We start from the raw sequence: 23,278 nt of genomic DNA, 5'->3' as shown, positions 1-23,278 counted from the left end.
ATCAACTCCTTGTACATTTTTGCCATTTGAGGCTGCCGAGTGGTTTTCTATACTCCAATAAGAAGTCCATCAACTTATAGAAAAGTGATGACTACCTGCTTTCGCCTCCTGCACAGGGAGGAGAGGAATCGACGGAGCGTGCGGACACACTGCAGCTCAATGACGAACAGCAGAACGATGAAGACGATGCCTTGAATCGAGAAGGCCACCAGAAAGCGTCCCACGCCAGGCTCGGACATGGAGAAGTAGTTGGGTTGATACTTTATATCTGACGGATGGAGTATGTTTAACCATCAGTGAATGAAGTTAAAATGAAGCGTAATTTGGGGGTATGCAGCTGGGCAAGGTTCAAAAGGCACTAAGCCGAAAAGGGTGCCGACAAAGCACTGGTCAGACCTCTGTCAACGTTTTTCCCTTCCATGACGGGGCAGTATTGGCCTTTTGTCCATGTTAGAGCTTTGTTATAGCTACAGCTGTTGTTAAAGCGCGATATCAACTAATACGTATGTATGTATTGTATTGTATTATGGACAGCCGCCCTCATTTCAAGCTCATATAAGTACAGATCCATATAACTTAAGAATTAAGTCATTTTTTTCTGATAAAAGAAGAGAGTCTAAGGTTTGTAACGCTGTATTGACTGTATATGTAGTCCTGAAACATAATATTCTGTGGGTCCTGCCATTTGAGTGACAATGACAAAAACCCTGGCACTGGAGTGGACACATTTTTGCACATCGTCTGGCAGTGAATGAATTAAGAAAAAAGCAGACATTGTTTACATTCATTATAATGGGAAATGTTTCGGTTTTCGACCAAGTCGGTTTTAGAAAAGATTTCTGGAACAGATTATGGTCGAAAACCGAGGTTTGACTGTATTACACATTTCCATCACCAAAAACTGCAAGTGTAGGTTCAGAAAATGTACTGTAAAGTAAAAAAAAAAAAAACTTACTTAAGTACTTGCAGATGGCTTGAGTGACTGGGCTGGTTGTGCAAAATGAAATTAATTCATAGTTCTGGTAGAACTGAGAGAAAGACATTCCCAGACAATAGTTTGGGAAGATCAGGAACACTTTATCCAGTAAGCGGGACAAGTCCTGCAGGTCCAACTCTGGAGAAAAAGGAAATTATATTCTACAAATAATAATACAGTAAAGTCTCGTTATATCGATATTCTCGGGAGTCCGAAAAATATCGATATAACCGGGACTATCGATATATCTGACCCTGCGCGCATGTAATTTTCTCCTTGCGTGAATAGAAATAGTATCGATATAACCGGGACTATCGATATATCGAGACTTTACTGTAATAATAATAATAATAATAATAATAATAATACATATCTGACAGTCAGCATGATTTTAAAGCAATCATGTGCAAAGCTAATTTTCGTTTCTTCATGTAAAATTTGATAAAAAGGGCTTGGATCTTCCCCAAACTGTCCTCTGGCTCACCCGGGATGCTCATGATAGTGACGGCCAGGAAGGTGGCGGTGCCGGAGATCATGTTAAAGATGGTCAGGCGGGTGTAAGCGATGGCGGCGGAGGCGAAGAGGAAGCTAAGGAGGTACATGAGCGGCACCACGGCCCAGCCGTACAGCAGCAGCATCAGCAGGACGTCCACCAGGTGGTTGTCCAATACAAAGGCGTCCACGCTGAAGGCCTGGAATACGATCTGCCGGAGAAATTACGGTGATGTAACAAAAGGGCTAAGTCAAAACATGTTTGGAAGTATTCGTCAATATGTGGGGGATTTCTTAACACTGACCAACATGAGGAGACACGGCAACAGGAAGTTGACCAGGTCCCAGAGTAGCGCCGAGAACCAGAAGTTGGACAGGTAGACGCCGCTGACCTTCTGCACGTGCTTGGACTTAATGGCCGATTCGGTGACGAAAAGCAGTGCAAAAGTGCTGGACAGAGACGCCATCCCGTACATGAGGTTGATGGCGATGATGAAGCCCGTCTTCCCCCTTCACAACGAAAGAGCCACTGTTAGCGCGGAGGAAGGAAATTGATCATTCACGCTCATTTCAGTTTTGTCTTATTAGACAAAATATTAAGACCAGAATTTATGATCAATTGTTAATATTATCGATTAATTAATAGAAATGGACAGCTGTGGGGCGGTTGTGCTTTTTTGCGCTTGTAATGGGCAGCATTTTCACAGTTCCACTTTGTTCAATGGAAAATTGAATGACTTTGTCTTTTGTGTTTTTTTCACATTATTTATTTTTTGTTGTTTTGACTTCAAGATGGAACAGAAAGAGTTATGTTTTTTTATTTCTTCCTTTCCTTTCCTCTTACTTTCATCACTTTGCTGCTGTAAAATGTAAATTTTTCCACTGTGAGACTAAAATCCAATCCAATTTGCATACACAGTGAGTTGTCCCTGGGCAACTTCAGACAGGTTGCGAGGCATCGGGTAGTTCCCCGCGTGGATAGAAGCGTTGGGCCCGGCGAGGAGTCTGAACAGAGCATTGTCCACCATCATGAGAGCCGTGGCGGGCGTGTGGTAGCCTTCGTTGTTGAAGTACGCCGTCGCCTCGGCAAAATGCTTGCTGCTGCCACGGAAAGCGGCGCCCACCACGCAGCGTTCGTTAAAACTGCCGCCTTCTTCCTCTGCCTGGGTCAGGATGTAATGGGTGAAGTCTGAGTGGAGAGGAAGGGATGCAGAAATTGTTAGCATGACATGCAATAGTGAAAAAAAATATATATATATTAATTTTATACCTCATCCAGACACTGCCCAACTTACGAACGTGATACGTTCTGAGCGGTTGTTCGTAAGTTGAATTTGTTCGTAAGTTGCTTCAGTGCTGTATTTTGTAAGGAATGTATGTTTAAGGCTTATAATAATAATAATAATAATAATAATAATAATAATAATAATAATAATACATTTGATTTCTAAGCGCCTTTCAAAATTCTCAAGGTCACTTTACAGTCACAGGAAAAAAAAATTCTGTGGGTGAGCAGCGGCAGCCACATGTGCCAGCGTTCACTCAACCCAAAAGTAACTCAAATAGATAGAAAGCTAGCTAGCTAGACAGCTAATAGCTAGCCAGCTAGCTAATAAATAGCTAATAGATAGCCAGATAGCCAGCTAACAGCCGGCCAGCTAGACAGCTATAATAATAATAATAATAATAATAAATTTGATTTCTAAGTGCCTTTCAAAACTCTCAAGGTCACTTTACAGTCATAGGAGAAAGTTTTTCTGTGGGTGAGCAGCGGCAGCCAAATGCGCCATCAACCCCGAAGTAACTCAAATAGATAGCTAGCTAGTTTGCTAGCTCATATATAGCTACTAGATAGCTAATAGATTGCTAGATGTTTAAGGCTTATATAAGTAACTTGTATTGGATTGTACTGAAAAATAAATATTTAGTAACATATAACACATACTGGAGAGAATACTACATATGTTACTACAAAAATGTGCGTATATACAGTTGGTCGTAATTCGAATGTTTCTAAGTAGGGGAGTGTCTGTCCTCATTTTTGGTAAGAAACCGTGATGCCATTTTCACAACACTTACCAGTGACGTTGACGAGCTGGCCGTCCTGTCCGAGAAGCTGCGAGCTGTAAACGGTGGCCAGGTCGGCGGCCAAGGCCCCCGCCCCCATCCGCAGAGCGACGGGAACCCTAGTGGGGCCGTAACGACGCAGCTCCAGTCCCAATTGAGGAGCGTTCTTGTGGTTGGGAAGGGTGCGCGCTACCATTAACGCCACCACGATGAACACTAAGGGGATGAGAAACTGGGCCACCATCACTTTCCAGTTTCTCCAGCTGTATAATGCCCTCTTCAGGAACATGGCGTAAAATTGCTGCAGGTAAAGTCTCGCCTGATTGGAGGGTGGCAAGTGGGTAAGTTTAAATTGACAACTCTCCACCGAAGTACAGTGATACCTTGGCTTACGAACTTAATTGGTTCCCAGACAGATTGTGTAAGGCGAAAAATGTGTATCCCAAAATTTAATTTTCCAGCGGAAACCATTAAAATGAGAATGATCCTTTCCCAGGTCCCGATAAAACATAATTTTCTACTTTCTACTTTTCTAAGCCTTAAAACTACACAAAATATACCTTATTTTATGTATAATAAATGTGCTATGGTATTATAATTAAATAAATAAAGTGTACTCTATAACAAAGGCGTTTTATTTACCTCTGTGATGGTCGTTGATGGCTTGATGGAAGGGAGTGACCGGTTTCATCAGCATTAAACACTTGATGAGGAACGTAGCCTTCTTCTTTCACCATCTTGAGGAATGATCCCTTGGAGGTGCTTTCTCTGCGATAATTTTACCTTGTTCCTCATCAATTGTGTTCTGTTCAGCTGGGTTGATAGCTTTTTGCATTAAGTGTTCAGATGGCTTGTGCGGGTTGTTTGTGGAGCCTGATTGATGGGATATTTTAACCCTGCAGTCTACACTCTGCCTTTGAACTATCAAAGTTGAAACGAGTCCAAATTTTACTGTTTTCTATCCATTTTATCACTCTCTCTCCGTCATCTGCCTGTCTCTTTATTGTTTAACCCCCCCTCCCTCACTGCTGCGTTCTTGTCCAATCACGTGGCTTTGACCGAGCGGGGAATAGGAGACAAAAACAGTCGGCTGCCATTTTCTTGTTAGGAGAACGGGCTCGTTCGCGAACGACACATCACTCATTGTGGCGCCCGTGTGTATCCCGAAAAATTGTTTGTATGCCAAGGTAAAATTTTCATAAATGTAACGTTCGTAAACTTCGTAAGCCAACGGTTTCGTAAACCGAGGTATCACTGTACCTTACACATGATGTCATCTCACCCCTGTGTTCAGTTTGATGTTGGAACAATCCTCGGAGATGAGAGTGCCACTGTCTGTAAAATCTGTCACGTCGGTCATGCCGCTTGTGCTGCTGGTGTCGTCCGTCGTCCAGTCGTGTGAACGTCTTTCATGTTGGTACTGCAAGGCAGGCAGTTGGATTGCCTGGATGTCCAAACTGGAATCCACCAATTTACCCACTCTGAAGACAAAAAGCAGAAAGTGGTCATTCAATTCTTTTTAGATGAAGATATCGATGACTGAGGTGGCCCGGCGAGCGAGTTGACAGCGCGTCGACATTACTGAGTTCAATTTTAAGTCCCTGTATGGAGTTTCCATGTTGTTTGTACTCCAGTTTCCTCCCACATTCATAAAGTCCAAAATGGCGCCCGAGGAGGCAGCCCTTAGCAAGTGCTCTCAAGAGCCTTGCTTTTTTTGTTTTTTTTTTTTGTTTTTGTGTTTTCTTTTCTGCGTCATGTGGAATGGATACAGATTGTTTTTCAGCATTTTTGGCCATGACATTCATCAAATAGGAGACTGCTGAGCGGTTGTGCCTTTTTGGCAGCACTAATATGCCAGTCCTGTTGTTGATTTGGGAGGAACGTCTGCCAATGCGTACGTGGAACTGGCGGCTTGGAATTGAAGCGGATTTACGTGGGACAAGAGATGTGAGACAATCTCTTTTTGTCAATGGATGCCACAGCTTAGTGTTTGCTTTGAACATTTAGCTTGTAGCAGTTGTGCACATTTCACCATTATGCCCCTGATCCACTGGTGAAAATGATGCTTTGAACTTCTACTCTTTCATCTAGAACTACCTCCTACAACAAATAGGGTTCAGAAAGTGCTTAAAGTATAATGACTGTCTGTGTCTGTTGTGTCGCATTGATTTGTTATTTCGTTGTTTTTTTTGTTGTTGTTTTGACTTCAAGATGACGCCGCGAGAGTGGCTGCCTTTACATCAGCTCCTGTATTTTGTTTTTCTACTTCTTCCTTTCCTTTCCTTTCCCTTTCATCACTTTGCTGCTGTGATATGTAAATTTCTCCACTGCGAGACTTATAAAAGCTAATCTATCCATGCACCCATTCCAAAAACATGCATGGTAGGATAATGGAACATTTTAAATTGAGACTTGGTTAAAGCAGCCTGTGGCTTCATGACCTATGGTCATTTTTCAAGTAAAGTATTATTATTATTATTATTATTATTATTATTATTATTATTATTATTATTAATTAAGGTGTGGATATATAGCAAGACATTTAAAATTAAATGGTAAGGTGTCAAGAGACTGTGTGTGGTTGTGTGTGTGTTCACACATATCCAGCTAACAAGGACATGTGCAGGATAAGGCGCCAATAACAAACTAACCATTCCTGTTCCTTTTATTTCCTCCCTCAAAGAGCCAAACAGATGGTCACGTTTGCCATTGGGCATTTCAACAAGCGTGGACGGCCATTGATGGTTTCCCAGCTGGACTTGCGGATAACAAGGCCAGGACGGAAAAACATTCGCAGCATCACCAATTATAATGTAACATGGTGCTAGTTGAAGCGTGTACAACGTTTGCCCACCGCAGGGGGGAAGACACTGTAAATTGTTGCCATAGATACGAACGGATACTAAGTGGGAGGCAGAATGAAGTTGTGTGAAGCAAAATGCAGAAGAAAATTATGAAATGCGTAAATTTTCCTCGAAAATCTTCTGTTTTGTCATTTATGGCTACAACTTGGGTTGGGTCAGTATCAAATACTGACAGTATGATAATGTAAGATTTTACATATTTTTACTTAGAATCAGAAATGAATGGAAATTTGTCATTTTTTTGTTTTGGGCTAGATACCAAATTGCCCTTGTTTTTGCTCTGGTACATCAGGTTTTAATGAGAGTTATCTGGGATTTAATTCAATATTTTGTAAGTTTATTACAACCTCATCCACCAGTTGCACACTTATGCAAACCATTGGTCTCTATTTTCCATCTTAATTTTATTATTATATGATTTAAATATATTTTTTTTTTTACAAATTCACAATACTGGTGGAAAAAGTCTTGAAATTCTGTTCTTTAAAAAAATGTTTACACATTTGTAGCGATAGGACATCATGATTTTCTATGAATGCTGTGGAAGTCATGATTTAAAAATATGAACATATTGAACTGTTGCATATTACAATTTGTCTGTTTGCTAATTACGATGTGAAATGATTAACGTGACCAGTGTCTTTACATTTGGAAATTTTAGAAACATTGCTATTATAGCTTTTCGGATTATAAAAATGGCTCAGAAAGGATTCTTAGCACATCTATTGGATATTCTGAAAATGTTTTTACTGTAATTCTGACCTGAGAAACACCTCCTCCATTGTGGTGACAGATGCTCCATAGCTGGCAATGCCCAACTCCTCTCTGTTCATTTCCAGCTCAGCAAAAAGCAGCTCAAACCTGAGAAAAAGGGGGGGGGGGAGACGATGTTAGATTCTTATGAAATTCAGACATCCAAACAGGATCCGCATGACCAACCTGCTTGTGCTTTCCTTCGGGAGGATGTAAGACAGCTCGGCCCCTGCGCTGCTCTCCAGTGTGGCGTTCGGAACGTACAGGAGAACAAGGCGAGTGATCTCGGACACGTTGCAGAGGGCATCTTTTACAATCACCATGTGGTAGCCAGCACCTGGGGAGTGCGGGAGTTGATGTAAAGTCTTTTTTCTAAAGTGTTTGTCCCCTGAAGGTTGGCGGCTGAGCCCGAGTATAAGCATCACCATTCATTATTCATTATAGAAATTTCTTGACGTCCGATCCCAGATTCGAGCTCAGAACCTCAGAACTGCATGGCATATGTGTTAACCAATAGGATCAATGTACCGCACTTTATGGAGGATTCCCCACTTGAAAATTATTTGATTTCTATTATTGCCAAAAATTAACAGTGACTTCAAAATATATATTGCCGAAATATTGCAAAAAAGGCTGACCCAAGACCGTCCAATTAAGCTAGATAGCTAGCTAGCTTGATAGCTTGCTAGCTAGATCGATAGCGAGCTAGAATGATAGCCAGTTAGATCGACAGCTAGCTAGCTAGATCGATAGCTAGCTAGATTGATAGATAGCTGGATCGATAGCTAGCTAGATTGATAGCTAGATAGATCGATAGCTAGCTAGATCGATAGATCAATACCTAGCTAGATTGCTAGCTAGCTAGATCGATAGATCACTAGCTAGCTAGATCGCTAGCTAGCTAAATCGAGAGAGAGACAGAGAGAGAGAGAGAGAGAGAGAGAGAGAGAGAGAGAGAGAGAGAGAGAGAGAGAGAGAGAGAGAGAGAGAGAGAGAGAGAGAGAGAGAGATGTTGCAATATTGCCAATCACCACCAGATGGCAAACATGTGTTAATTGCACTTTCCCTATTGTAAATGAGAGTAGGTCTAATATGGTGTAAATTCTTACTGTCTGGTGTCAACGAACAAAAATTGAAAGGTTCTCACCGTATTTGTTTTTGAGGAAAAGTGGCGAACCATAACACTGCAGCTCCCCCCCGGCCATAATTGCGATGCGATCGCCGAGCAGGTCGGCCTCGTCCATGAAGTGCGTTGTGAGAAGGATGGTGCGCTCGCGCTTCTCGCCCTGCAGAAGATCCCAAGTGGCGCGTCGGGCCGAAGGGTCCATACCAGATGTGGGCTCATCCAACATGACCACCTGGCTCGCAAAATGTGAAATTCAAATTCAACAAATAGAATGAAAAAAAATGAAGACATGAGTGGTTACTAACCTTGGAATCACCAATGAGCGCGATGCCTATGGAAAGTTTTCTCTTCATTCCGCCTGACAGCGTCTTGGAGCGAGCGTGTCGCTTATCTTCAAGGTGGAGGATGCAGATTATTCTGTCCACCTCTTCTGGAATTTTTTCTTTGGAGAAACCTTTCAGCTGAATGACACAGCACATGCATGGCATCCTTTCTGAACAAGCATTCACAAACTTTGTACTTTTCGAGAAGCATCTGTCGTATAAATATCAAAACGTGACGAGTAATATTGTGAAAACGAGTCAACGCTTGATATTAATATTCACTCATTCACTGCCAGACAATGTGCAAAAAATATTTCCACTTCAGTGCTAGGGTTTCAGTCACTCAAATTGCAGTACCCACAGAATATTGACTTTTAGGACGACATAAAGATTCAATGCGGCGTAAGAAACCTTAGACTCTTTTCTTTCACCAGAAAAAAAAGAATTAATTCCTAAGTTATATGGGTCTGGAGTTATGAGATTGAAATGGGGGCGGCTGTATAAAAGGCAAATTCTGCCCCCTCGTGGGATGGAAAAACATTGCCAGAGGTCTGACCAGTGCTTTATCGGCACCCCCAGCAAGAAAAACCAAACCCAAACCAATTCCGGAATGGCGTTCCACGTCATGCTTTTTAATTCCCTAATTAATTCGGGGATGGCAGTGAATGAGTTAAACAAATGCCAACTATTGAAAAACAAGAATTCATACAAATAAACAGATTTGATTGGCAGCCCAAAATAACCCCCCCAAAAATACATTATCTTTGGCATATTGGGAAAAAAGAAGTACCGTATTTTCTGGACTATAAGGCGAACCTTCAACGAATGACATTTAAAAACCTTTTCCATACATAAGGTGCACATTCAATGAATGACATTTTCAAACGTTTTCCATACATCAAGCGCACCGGATTATGAGGCGCATGGTCATTTAATCTGTGCCGCATGTCATGCATATTAGCATATTTGACAATAAAGCTGACTATGACATGTTTTGAAAAAAGTGTTTTCTTTTAGGTGCGCCTAAAAGTGCAAAATATGGTAATTTCTGGGCAATGTAACTGTCATTGAGCAGCGGTAAAGTGAACACCCATCAAAGAACCGCTAATAATCGATAAACAGTTAAATCCTACTGCCACATGTCTCTAAAATACGATCGGAATGAAAAAGTTTCTTATTGCCAGTAATATTTATGAAATGGGGAAAAAAAAAGTTGTCATTTTATGAGAACACAATGTGAGTATGAGTGTGAATACCTGCGCATAAAAAAGCAGATGCTCTGTCACAGTCAGATTATCAAATAGGACATCATGCTGAGGACAGAGTCCGAGACTCCGTCGAATCAGAGCCATGTCTTGACAGATGTCGTACCCGTTGATGTAGGCCCTCCCGCTGGTTGGGGGGAACAGACCTGTGAAGACAAAGAACGCAGGGTCGGACTAAAAGGGGTCCTCAAGTATTGGGGCAGTTTATAAAATGTGACATGTTCAAAGAGGTCACCTGTCAACATGGACAGCGTGGTGGTCTTGCCGGCACCGTTGTGTCCTAACAACACCGTGATCTGCCCCTCGAACATGTTCAGCGTGAGATCCCGCACAGCCTTGCGAGTTTTGTTGCCCACTTTGAACTCCTGCCGCGCAACGTGAATACGTTTTACAAAAACAGATATTTCACCCCTTAAAAACAAAAATAACCTTAAAAACAACAGAATTTTTGTGCAGTCTTGCCTTGGCAAGGTGCTTTATCTTAACGCCAGAAACAATCCCGTTAGGCTCCTCTTCAATAAATTCTCCTTTCAGAGCCTTTTCGGCATCCTCCTCTTCTTCTTTTTCGTTCACCAGAGCCATGCGAGGGCTGCTGCACCAATAGGAAGGCTGCACATGAAAAAAGATGAAATGGACGCCAGGTGGCGGCAATTTAAAAAATAATGACAAAACTCATTAGCTTAATGGATGGAGCAAAGTCATTTTGCGATGTCAAGATATCACATCAGTCTGATACCTTGGGAGGAAATGGGATTTAACTGCAAAGATTATTGATGTGCATATATATTTAAACATCCATTACTCTTCTGATTGCTGCATAATGTTCAGACATGAATCAAATGTGACAGTGAAATGTGGCCGATATGGACTCAAGATTATATCAGAATTGTCTCTGAATTTTTGCTTTAAATAAAAAACAATTTCACAGATTGCAGTGTTGATAAATCTAAATAACCTAAACATTACCAAAATGAATCAGGTGTGCTAGGTTCGAGATTTAGCTTTCCACATTTTTAGATTTGTGCTAAGCCACATCTATTACGGAATTACTCGATCGCCCAGCCTTACTTGCAATACATAACAACAACATAAAAGAGCAGAATGGGCGAACTGTTCCCTTCGAGCTTGATAGTAAATACAGACACTCCCCAACTTACGAACTAGATATGTTCCGAACGGTCGTTTGTAAGGTGAATTCGATCGTAAGTTACTTCAGTGCCATATTTTGAATGGAATGTACGCTTAAAGTACAACGGACACCAATTTTTTGTTTCTTAACTGACATCAGAAAAACGTTTTTATTACATCTAAAATACCCAAAACACACAGACTGATATTTTTAGTCAAAGGCAAAACACCAATAAAAGTGGCCCAAACCTGCCACCAAATGAGCTTAGAACTGGTGAGATTCAGAAAGTCCCGCCCCCTTGTTCGTGACATCACGCCAGGATACTCCTTCACAAACTGCCTTGCTCCAGAATCAAAACAATGGCTTCAGAGAGTTCAGATTCGGAGAAGATGCTTTCTTGTTACTCATCGAGTTATGAATATGATTCAAATAGTTCTGAAGAGGAAAGCATAAATGTTCGATTAAAGAAGTCCCTCCATATCAATTCGAGCCGTCTGGACTTCAATGTAGCGGCCAGAAAATGCACAAGATGGCGCACAAGCGCCACTGGAAATGGGCTGATTTGCCCGCTGGGAATTTGTGCAAACTTACACCTTCTTTAAGCGTGTTACCGCAATTTGCTGCGACACACAACGATTCAGCATTGCGTTATTTATGTAGTTTTCCTTCTAATTTTGCGATCAACCCGGTGTTTTCAGATGAAAAAAAGTACCCAAAATGCATTGTGTGTCGCTTTCTCGGTCAGGGGCGTTCCGAATGTGACGTCACTTCGGGCATCCTCATCAACTCGAAAACAGGACTTCATGAATATTCAGCGCGAGTCTTAAAATGTAGAATATAGCTATATGCGGTGGAATCTTTGTAAAATGCGCTCAGTAGAAGTCATTTGAAGTGATTTTACAAATTATGGACGCAACTTGTCAGGAGGTGTCGGTTGTCCTTTCAGGCTTATGTAAGTATGTTTAAGGTTTATATAAGTATTTTTAAGGCATGTATAAGTAACCCGTATTGGTTTGTGCTGAAAAACAAACATTTAATAAAATAGATGCTCTATAAAGATATGGACATGTACAACAGGAAATAATACATATGTTATAAGTAGTATGTATGCTTCACGTCTGAATTAGCGGCGGAAAGAAGCACTACTCAGAGCACTACCGCAAAAATAATCGTATTTACCGTTGTTCATCAATCGAATGTTTGTAAGTAGGGGAGCGTCTGTATGTTTCATGGGGTCTTTTGTGTGCGTACGAAGCTGAGCGGAGCATACCAATACGAAGAAGTACGAAGGCAGTGGAACGCCATACTCTCCGGGAAAAACTGCCTCGACATACCAGGCCACAAGGCCATAGAGTACGGCATCAAACAGCAGCAAGCCCATCACTTGGGCCATTGAAAAATCGTCATCCACGGTTACAGAATCAAACAAGTTATCCCACTGAATGCCCGTGCCTGCGTAGAAGAGGTAAAAAAAACATTAGGCATGAATAATAAGCATATATAGATTGTAAAAAAAATGTATATATATATATATATATATATATATATATATATATATATATATATATATATATATATATATATATATATATATATATACACATATATATATCTATATATATATATATATATATATTTTTATATATTTGTATATTACACACACATATATGGCATCCAGTTCTGTAACAGTTTGGGATTATCATATATATGTGTTTTTTTCTGTTTGTCTGAATTGGACCATTCATTGTATTTATTTTTAGAATTATTTGTCTCACTAAATAATTGATTAAATTAATTCATTCAAATTGACTTCAGTCAAATAAAATTTAAACTGGAATGAACTACTGTTCTGAGGAGCCCGCGATGAGAAGAAAGGAGCGCCGATGCATATGTGGAACGGGCGCGGCTTGGACTTGAAGCGGATTTACGTTGGACAGGACAGTCTCTTTTCGTCATTGGATGCTAAAGCTTATTGTTTGCTTTCAACATTTAGCTTGTAGCAGACGTGCACATTTCACCATGATGTCCCTGATCCACTGGTGAAAAAGACGCTTTGATCCTCTCCTTTTTCATCTAGAATTGCTTCATACAATAAAGATGGTGCAGAAAGTGCTAAAGATTGAATGACTGTCTTTTTTTGTTGTGTTTTTGTTGTTGTGTTGACCTCAAGATGGCGCCGCGAGAGTGACTGCCTTTACAGCAACTCCTGTATTTTGCTTTTCTACTGCTTCCTTTCCTGTCCTCTTTCTTTCATCACTTTGCTACTGTGAAATGTAAATTTCTCCACTGCAAGACTAAAAAAAGGCTAATCCAATCCAATAAACAACTTCACATGCAGATGTGACAGGGGCCACATATTGCTTTTAAGAATCATATGTGGCCTATGAGCACAAAATGTGGAGCCTTACCTTTGCCTTCAAACATCCCGAGTAGCTGTGCTCCCATAGCCATGGCCACGTTGGAGATAAGGCAGGCAGACACTTTCTGGGCATGGCTGAGTAGGTCGTAGCGTGGCGACAGGAATAGATAAGGCAGATAGCTCAGGAAATATGTGAAGCCGCCCGCCGCCGCTGCCACGTTAGCTAAAGGAGTAAAAAAAAAAAAAAAAAAGACATTGAGAAAGGATGCTAAATATCTGCCTGGCAATGAAAAATATGCAAAGACATCTTGTTCAATTGTTGTTATGGTTACCAGAGAAAATTAATATGGTGCTCCAAGATAAGCAACAGTGGAATTGAACACAAGGGACTTATTGTGCTTTCAGAACAGTATAACGAAATTATAAGGGGAAGAAAAGATGGAAAAGGGCTTTCGGTCCGAAATACATTTATGGGATGTTTGTGCCATGAAAAAATCTAAAAGACAGCAATGTCTTTTTTTCAATTAGAATTGGAAGGCTAGTAAATGTGTCTTTTGGAGTAGCCAGACAAAGAACAAACCTTCAAGAAAAGAAGGTGAAAAGGGTTTTTAGCCAAAAAAATGAAAGGTTTTAGAGAAATGTATAATAAAAAAAGAAGCAGAAAATGGCGAACGGCTCCTGTGAGTAATTAATCAACCCGTTTCCACAGGCTGATAAATTCCTTTCATGGAGCTTGGTCAGCCTCTTCTGGCTCTTTTGGGTGCAACATGAGGTTTTCAGACAAGCATTGACCAAAACAAGCATTGACGTGAGGGAAGGACGGCTACAATGTGTCCTTTTTTCGGTCAGGGGCGTTCCTTCAGTGACGTCAAATACGGACTCGTCACCAACTCAAAAACAAGACTTGCGGAATATTCAGCGCGAGTCTTAAAACATAAAATATAGCCATATGCGGTGGAATCTTTGTAAAATACGCTCAGTAGAAGTCATTTCAAGCCATTATACAAATTATGGACACAACTTGTCCGGAGACGTCGGTTGTCCTTTAAGGCTTATATAAATATGTTTAATGTTTATATAAGTATGTTTAAGGCCTGTATAAGTAACTTGTTTTGGTGTGTACTGAAAAATAATGTTAGAGAGAGAGAGAGAGAGAGAGAGAGAGAGAGAGAGAGAGAGAGAGAGAGAGAGAGAGAGAGAGAGAGAGAGAGAGAGAGAGAGAGAGAGAGAGAGAGAGAGAGAGAGAGAGAGAGAGAGAAAGAGAAAGAGAAAGAGAAAGAGAAAGAGAAAGACAGCTCTCACAGCGTCTCACGTCGGTATTAGCGGCGGAAAGAAGTGCTTCTCGGAAAAAGGCGTGCAATACAACTAACATACAGCAACCCTGTCCGAATATTTTTGACATACCTGCAAAAATGTTCGTATGTACCGTTGTTCATAAGTAGGGGAGCGTGTGTATTGCCGTTGAAGCAATAATTTTGGATTTTCTGAAATATTTTTTATGTTATTTATGGGAAGTGATATGTCAGGGAGGACACAGCAACAGGCAGAAAAAACATGTAAATGATGAAACAGCAAGAAATCTGAATGCAGGACAATTACTGGCAGAGCCGAATAAAAGCGTTAGTGCTTCTATTTGCGATGAAAAGAAAAGCCTGAAAAAGAACTCCCTGGGTTTTGACATTTGGAGTGTGCTTGCAAAGTGCTCTGCGAGTCGACATCGCGCCGAGGCAGCTGCTCGCGTGTAACACTGCCAGCAGACAACAGCTGGAAGAGCGCAAGACTGAAAACTCTCCGCCGTCTAATTAGAACAGTTGTTATCGAGCATTTTAATTAGCTTGGCAAGCGGGACATCAAATGTGTATTCAGCATTTGCAATATATATATATATATATATATATATATATATATATAAAATATATATATATATATATATATATATATATATATATATATATATATATATATATATATATATATATATATATATATATATATATATATATATATAATTCTACATTCACTTACTGTATTGCCCCCCAGCAACATTCACAACCAATTTCCGGGGAATATAAAGGTTTTTATTTCTTGTGTTATTTCACGGCTTGTTTTAACAGCGGGCGCTTATTGCTTCTGCTTACCATGCACTGATGGTTTTATTAAAATTGTTATAAGGAACATATTTCAGTATTTGCCAATACAAAGTATTAATAGTTGATATTGCCATTGCACAACTGTGATAAAAAAGTGAACAGTCTTATAACACATTCCATTTAACTCATTCACTGCCAGAAGTGCAAAAATACCAGTGCCAGGGTTTTTGTGATTGTCACTCAAATTCCCGGACCCACAGAATATTGAGTTTTTGGACTACATAAACATTCAATGCAGTGTATGAAACCTTAGACACTCTTATTTCATCAGAAAAAAAGTTATTTCCTAAATTATATGGGTTTGGAGTTATATGCTGTCCAAAATACAATGCAATACATACCTATTGCTTTATATAGCGCTTTAACAACAGCTTAAGCTGGAAGAAAGCGGCAACATGGACAAAAAAAATTGGTGGAAGGGAAAAAAACATTGCCAGACGTCTGGCCAGCGGCTTTATCGGCCCCCAAGCAAGAAAAAACAAAAACCGTACTAATTCGGGAATGGCGCTCTACGCTATATTTTCAATTCCCGAATAAATTCATGAATGGCAGTGAATGAGTTAAACATAGCTAGCAACTCAGCACTTTAGTTCTACAATAAAACTATGGCAGGATTCGCCCGGCTGGAAATGTAGTATCAGTGTCATAGTATTGGAGAATTTTGTCATGTTGTCATATCATGTAAAGAAAATTGTACCATATTTTCTGGTGTATAAGGCGCACCCAAAGCCTTCATTTTATTCATTTATTGCAGATGCGCTTTATACTCCGGTGCCCATTATACACGGGAAAATACGGTACTTCTCATCAACTAATTCTCATCAATCAGTCATACTCAACTATGCACCCACCTCGTGAAAAGAAGACACTGATCATGAAGCTAAAGTTGATGGTGGCCACAGTGAAGATCAGAAGAAAGACAAACACCAGCGTGGGGTCACTGTAACTCAGGACGGCTCCATTCGGGCTAACCTACAAGGATAAAACGCACAGACTTCTTGTTATTGACCCATTAGAGGAACGACTGTATTTTCCGGTGTAGAAGACGCGCCCAAAAGCCTTGATTTTCTTCCAAAGATGACTGTGCCTTATACTCCAGTGCGCTTTATATGTGAAGTAATATTGAACCACAACAGGTCAGCAGCCACCGACTGCATTTCCTCCCCCCTGTAGAAGTAGTGCGTAACCCCAGCCTCTACTGTAGCGCCTTATAACGTGGTGTGCCTTATACAGTAAAGTCTCGTTATATCGATATCGGATATATCGATAGTCCCGGTTATATCGATGCTATTTCTATGCACACACGGAGAAAATTACATGCAAACAGGGTCGGATATATCGATAGTCCCGGTTATATCGATATTTTTTCGGACTCCCTTGAATATCGATATAACGAGACTTTACTGTATTTGGAAAACTTTTCTATATTATATTTGGAAAACTCTTTTCATTCATTGAAGGTGCATCTTATAGTCCGGTGCGCTTTAAATATGAAAACAGTTTGAAAATACACCATTCATTGAGGTTGAGCCTTATACTCCGGTGCGCCTTATACACCGGAAAATACGGTACAACCGCACCCAGACGTGCATTAGCAACATAGAGTTAGCTTGCGCTAGCTAGTGGGAGTTATTCAAGTACAATTTCAGAAACTCGCGTTGACACGAAAATGTCCTCAAAAAGGGCTATGGGCTCCAAACTCACTTGGATGCAGAGGAGCAGCGTGACGAAAAAGACTGAGATGGAGAGAAACAGGAAAAACATAAGGAACCACGCAGTCCAGTGGAGCCAGTTGCTGAGTCCCATCATCCTCATGTACTCCTGAGATCCATAAAAAGAGCGCAGACAAAAGAGCTTAGAATGCAGATTGGAATCATAAACTCAGCAATCCCCTCAATAAATTAATTCATAAAAAATTCAAACCTCTGACACCCACCTTGAGTTTCCGTTCCTTCTCCTGCACCACGGCTCGGACAATGTTGAGGGACATGTAGGTGAAGCTAAGCACAAGCAGCAGGGGCAGTTGGTTCTGGATGGCCAGGATGAACACGTCATATATGAATGGCGGATATGGAAAGCGGGACAGGACCACTCTGGTTTGTCCCAGAAGTGAATCGGCTGCGGTTCTGTTGTAAGAGCGCATGATGGCTCGGTCCACGGCATGCTGTACGGCCAGGAATCCCTCACGGAAATAACCTTTGAAGAAACAAAGAGCATATATTTAACAAAGCCATCATGCGTTGAGGAAAAGGGGGGCACAGTGTGAGATGTGGAAACGTTTTGCTTAGAGGTTTGACAGTCAGGGAAAGCTAAAGAATACTACGAATTATATTAACACTAGTACACGTAAACCTTCTGTCCAGAGATTTCGCAGACAAGATAGTCTGATTTCAAAAAGCGACAGATTACCAAATGTGACATATTTTATGGATTTATCATACCTTCAAATAAATGCTTGGCGTGTAATAACAGAGTCTAAATTATTTCGTGACAAGCTAACTTGGAAGGTGCTTAAAAGCGGTTGGATGATGAGTCAACCTTTATATAAATTAGTTTCATGCTTGTAGTTTTGCACCTTGACTCATTCACTCCCAGATGATGTGCAAAAATGTATGCCAAGGTTTTTGTTCATTTTTACTCAAATTGCAGAACCCACAAAATATTGAGTTGTAGGACGACATAAAATTTATGTCGTCCTAAAACTCAATATTCTGTTCAGAAATGAAAAACTTTGTTTCTTCAGCCGTCATCTGTACTTCTTTGAAGGTGTCTGACGTTTCGCTCCTTATCCGAAAAGCTTCGTCAGTGAACTAAAGTTGTGCTGGTAGCTCTGGCCCTATATATATACCTAATGGACAGAGGTGGCGGTGCCAGACCTCTGCTTTGATAGGTCAATTCAGCGTAAGAAACCTTAGACTCTCTTCTTTCATGAGAAAAAAAAGAGTTAATTCCTAAGTTATATTGATCTGGAGTTATCCGAGCTTGAGAATGGGGCTGGCTGTACAAAACACAACAAAAAGCATATATATTCATTTATTTAGCGCTGTAACAACAGCTAAAGGTGGAACAAAACGCTAACATGGACAAAAGGCAAATTCTGCTCCCTTGTGGAAGGAAAAAATATTACCAGAGGTCTGACCTGCGCTTTATCGGCACCCCTCACAAGAAAAACAAAAATCTGAATAAATTCGGGAATGGAAGCGAATGAGTTAAGCAGGCTGGTGTCTTGAGTCCACACGGAAAACAGAAGTCTTGTTTCTTGCGGCTCAAGGAAACTATGGCAACCGTGAACCATCTAATCATTTGAGGAGCTACTGCTCGGGTGACAAAATATCCTGTATTTCTCAACTGTGAGAAGAGAAAGACACATATTTGTTGCTTTCCGAATATACTGTAAGTTTGTTTACGCATGGCGGACAACCCTTCGTAGGAATCGGATCTCGCATACAACCTCCGTGTGGACCCCGCCACACCACGACCACTCAATTGCCTCAATTTAGTGTGTGCACGAGTGGGGCCAGAACGCCTCGCAGATGTCGCACTGTACGGAGAACGCGCCAAGGGGTTGACAAGGCTTGGGTCACACCAAACGCAGTGGTTGGCAGTTTCCGTGGAAACGTTGCTTTTTGTGCCAAGAGGTTGCGGGGATAAAGCGCTTCGCAGCTGTTGGGTCTAAGTGTGTCAAAAACGACATATTTTTGGAGGCCAATTAAATTCCTAATGTTAAGCTATTATTATGTAGATTTATTTTACTTCACCCATACCCACCCAAAGAAAATATGGAGGTCTTTGTTTCGAAAAAAAAATCAAATTTGATCAACTTTTTCAGCGAGAGCCTAAAGTGAATTTCGGCAGTAGCAATCTTAACTCATTCAATGCCAGACGTGCAAAAAATGTGTCCACTGCAGTGCCAGGGTTTTTGTCATTGTCACTCGAATTGCAGGACCCACAGAATATTGAGTTTTAGAAATACATTTACATTCAATGCAGCGTAAGAAACCTTAAACTCTCTTAAACTCTTAAACTCTCTTTGAAAAAAAGTTAATTCCTAAATTACATGGGACTGGAGTTATGGGCGGCTGTCCAAAATACAATACAATACATACATATTGGTTTATATAGCGATCAAGCTGTAACAAAGCACAAACATAGAAGGGAAATGCTGCCCCCTTGTGGAAGGGGAAAACCATTGCCAGAAGTCTGGTCAGCACTTCATCGGCACCCAAGTGAGAAAAAAACAAAACCCGAACACATTTGGGAATGGCGCTCTACGTCATATTTTTCAATTCCCGAATAAATTCATGAAATGGCAGTGAATGAGTTAAATAACACACATAACATTGCTTCGCTATTCCACCTGCAGGAACTGACACTAAAAAGAGGCAGGGAATTTGTAGCTTTAATATGTTACGCTCTTTTGAAAAACCCATCTTCCAGACTATAGAGGATGTTTATATAAAGTCTGCACACCCCAATGTAATTAAAAAATAGGGTTTGTTGCTCTTTCATAAAGTTTGTACAAGTAAAGCGCATTGAATAAATGCCTACTACACTTTTTAGAAGCTTCCCTCTAGGATCAATAAAATGTTGGCACTCCTTAGGCACCAGTTTTATCAGCAACAAATGGCCACTTTATTTCTAAACCAGTGCTGGCAGCAGCTCAGAGTGAATATCAAGATAACCATTAAAAGAAAGGCTCTTACCAGGTGTTCCCCCATGCTTGTCGTATTGCTCTCTCGGGCCGGGCAGTTGAAAAAGCGGGTAGAGGCTGAGCGTGTGCCAGTCCAAGTCACTGTTCGGGTTGAGTTCTGACTTCTCTTTGGGCGGGGCGTTGCGAGGGGTGAAGGTGAAGCGGAGGTGGTAGCGAACCTTTGTGCATAAAAATAAAATAGAAGGTTAAAGGACAACCGACATCATTTTTTTGTTTCCTAACTGACATCAGAGAAACATTTTATAGCATCTAAAATACCCAAAACACGCAGGCTGATATTTTAGTCAAATGCAAAACACCAATAAAAATGAGTTAAAGTGTCCCAAAACTACTTCAAAATGACCTCAGAAAGTTTCAGTTTCAGAAGGTCCCGCCCCCTTGTTCGTGACGTCACGCCAGGACGTCTTGCCTTGCTCTAGAATCAAAACAATGGCTTCAGATTCGGAGAAGATGCTTTCTTGTTCCTCATCCAGTTATGAATATGATTCAAATAGTTCTGAAGAGGAAAGCATAAATGTTTGCAATCGATTAAAGAAGTCCTTCCGTCTCATTTTGAGGCGTCTGGACTCCAATGTAGCGTACCAGAAAATGCACAAGATGGCGCTCAAGCTCCGTTGGAAATGGGCTGATTTGTCTCCTGGGAATTTAATTCAATCAACTAGTATCAAATAGTAGTCTTGTGTGATCAATGTGATTATTTCTATTGTTCTATCCCTGGCTCTGATTTCACCACATTAGCCAATGTGATTTCCTGTCCAATCTGATTCCCTTTATAATTCTATCCCTGGCTTTGGTTTCACCTCATTAGCATGACTAAGCCTACATGGTATCATAAGTAGTTTATTGTAAGCATGTCTAAATTAAACCTTAAACCAACATGGCGATTTAGTGAAGGCTTTTTGCTGTTTTACAAAAATCATCTTCGGATGAGGAGCGAAACGTCAGACACCTTCAAAAAAGTACAGATGACGGCTGAAGAAACCTTTTCCTCGATGGACCACTCCTGGATGACTGAGAGCCTACATAGATGCACCATTTGTCTTCAAATGTCCGATTCAAGCAGCGGACATTTGAACTTAAACGGTGCGGTAAAACATGTCGGAAATATAATTACATTCACAGGGACATCTTCTTCATCCTCTGCGGTGAAAAAAATGACTCGTTTTACTATCGTTTTTGGTGTCGCTAAGTTATAAAATTCTTCATGTTTTTTTGGATGTATGTAGTGTACTGTCCCCTGGTGGCTAAAGTGGGCATTGTACCATTCCACATCAGAATTTGCCACTTTCAAAACTGGCTCCCAGCAAATCACTCACATCATCATGACTTGGACTTTCAATTGTGGTTTTCTCATCTGTGTTACTTTGTATATAGCACTTTTCTTTTTTCTTTGTTTGTTTCTCTAATCTGCCTGGCGACAACAGGGTGGAATTTTGCCTCTGGCTCCAATCAAGTGTGGTGTGTTGACATGCATGAGTCCCGCGTATTGTTCATGAAGATGAACCGTAACTGACTGACTTCAGTGCACCGTGAGTGCATTTCAATACAAAAACCAAGCATGAAACAGTTTTTAGAGGAAAGTCTTATTTTGTTCATGATGCATATTGTGTGGCAATTATACCTGAAGAGGCAAAGGCTCGTCATTGTGACAACAGGGCTTCTCAAAAACCACAGCGGCCAGGAGTTTTCCAGAAAGAGGGTCATTCCTTACATAGTCCTCAAAGTGATTCTCCGTCTCAAAGCCATGCACTGTAACAGATGACATTATTCTTAGAGAACCATTTTTATCACAGACGGACAGATCCACCGTGAATCCACGGTGATATCACGACGCCAGTACAGAAATTTCTAATTTATCGGTGGAGTTACAGGCTAAAAAGTGCAATCCGTGAAATAGTCTTCGTATTTGTTACAATTACAACGTATAAAATACTGTCATTCATTTTTAAATGCATTAATGTTGTTTCTTGCCACATTAATTAGTGTTAATTACATATAATTATATCATTATTAATTATACACTCAGTTAGTCTGTTTTGATTTAATTTTGATTTTTTTTAATGAATTTATCTGTGTTCAGATGAACACGCTCAGCGTAAATGGGTTAATGAAACTAAATATGGTTAAAAAAAATACATCGAAACAACGGACAGTTTTTAGAAATGCGGTACAGAACATTTTGTCAACATTGTCGGTTTTATCATGGGGAAAAAAATTTGCTGGCCGTACAGCGATGAGGCACGGATACTATTGATATTTGTCTACAGTCTCTTAGCCAATCAGAATTAAGAACACAATGTACTGCTCCCCTCCAACAAAAAAAAAAAAAAAAACTGAGAAAAAAAACAGTCACAAAAGATGATCTGTGATACAGCGAGGGATTACTGCAATATAAAATTATATTCTGGTTTCTTTTTTTGGTGTATTTTTGGCCATGTTTGTGTCCGTTCCAGAATTTCTCAAGTCCAACTTACATTCCAACTACCATGCACACACGCAGGTATTCGGATTGCAGCGAGGTATTTACACACAGGCCGATGGGGTTAAATTTGGGTCAGATTCGCTGAATAAACACACGAATGGAAGAAAAGGCACACACAGAAAAAAAACCCAGCAAGGACAAGCAGCTGCAGCGGTTCAAACGTGCCCTCGATATTTGAGCCTGACGTGAATACTAAAAGGCTCTTTTGTGCGACGACTTGACTGACTGGAAGTCCCAAACATAAAATGTATTCATGATTACATTAGAAGGGCATGAACTACTGATTTATAGTGAATAGATGAAGAGTGTCCCAAAAGTGTTAGACTCTTCCTACTGTTTGGTTTAAGGTATTAATCTGAAAGCTTCATTCCTTTGCCGGCGGGTTTGCTGTCCCTGACTGCATTTCTCTCCAATGCAGCTATCGTAGCTTTGCGCAAACGCCTTCTGAAGTAGTTCCGCGTTTTTAATAGTTGAGGAAATTAGCAGCTACTTGGCTGCATTGTTTCCCAATAGCAGATCCTGTTACGACAAACTTTCTATTGCTAGCATAAAGCGCAATTTAGCGTTTAGGAGCAGTGTGA

General features: G+C 40.6%; 1 protein-coding gene across 2 annotated transcripts in view; it reads right to left on the bottom strand.

Annotated features, from left to right (window-relative positions):
• Positions 1 to 23,278, bottom strand: part of abca3b (ATP binding cassette subfamily A member 3b) — a 47,941-nt gene that overhangs the window by 16,308 nt on the left and 8,355 nt on the right. For both annotated transcript variants that reach the window (XM_089019236.1, XM_089019238.1), the window contains exons 4-24: positions 21,837 to 21,964; positions 20,208 to 20,373; positions 17,441 to 17,700; positions 17,209 to 17,325; positions 16,356 to 16,476; positions 13,404 to 13,577; positions 12,266 to 12,447; positions 10,329 to 10,475; positions 10,102 to 10,231; positions 9,858 to 10,012; positions 8,584 to 8,739; positions 8,300 to 8,510; positions 7,339 to 7,489; positions 7,162 to 7,260; positions 4,818 to 5,016; positions 3,548 to 3,854; positions 2,384 to 2,657; positions 1,774 to 1,978; positions 1,461 to 1,680; positions 956 to 1,114; positions 96 to 268 (exon numbers count right to left, since the gene is read on the bottom strand). In XM_089019236.1, coding sequence (XP_088875362.1) covers positions 96 to 268; positions 956 to 1,114; positions 1,461 to 1,680; positions 1,774 to 1,978; positions 2,384 to 2,657; positions 3,548 to 3,854; positions 4,818 to 5,016; positions 7,162 to 7,260; positions 7,339 to 7,489; positions 8,300 to 8,510; positions 8,584 to 8,739; positions 9,858 to 10,012; positions 10,102 to 10,231; positions 10,329 to 10,475; positions 12,266 to 12,447; positions 13,404 to 13,577; positions 16,356 to 16,476; positions 17,209 to 17,325; positions 17,441 to 17,700; positions 20,208 to 20,373; positions 21,837 to 21,964 — 3,734 coding nt within the window. The remainder of the gene's footprint in view (positions 1 to 95; positions 269 to 955; positions 1,115 to 1,460; positions 1,681 to 1,773; positions 1,979 to 2,383; positions 2,658 to 3,547; positions 3,855 to 4,817; positions 5,017 to 7,161; positions 7,261 to 7,338; positions 7,490 to 8,299; positions 8,511 to 8,583; positions 8,740 to 9,857; positions 10,013 to 10,101; positions 10,232 to 10,328; positions 10,476 to 12,265; positions 12,448 to 13,403; positions 13,578 to 16,355; positions 16,477 to 17,208; positions 17,326 to 17,440; positions 17,701 to 20,207; positions 20,374 to 21,836; positions 21,965 to 23,278) is intronic.

The sequence above is a fragment of the Hippocampus bargibanti genome, linkage group LG17 (assembly GCF_051943395.1).
Source record: "Hippocampus bargibanti isolate YZ-2025 linkage group LG17, ASM5194339v1, whole genome shotgun sequence".
In the NCBI taxonomy this organism is placed as follows: Eukaryota; Metazoa; Chordata; class Actinopteri; order Syngnathiformes; family Syngnathidae; genus Hippocampus; species Hippocampus bargibanti.
Note: the sequence above shows the minus strand (reverse complement) of the source record. Positions and strands in the feature narration are given on the sequence as shown.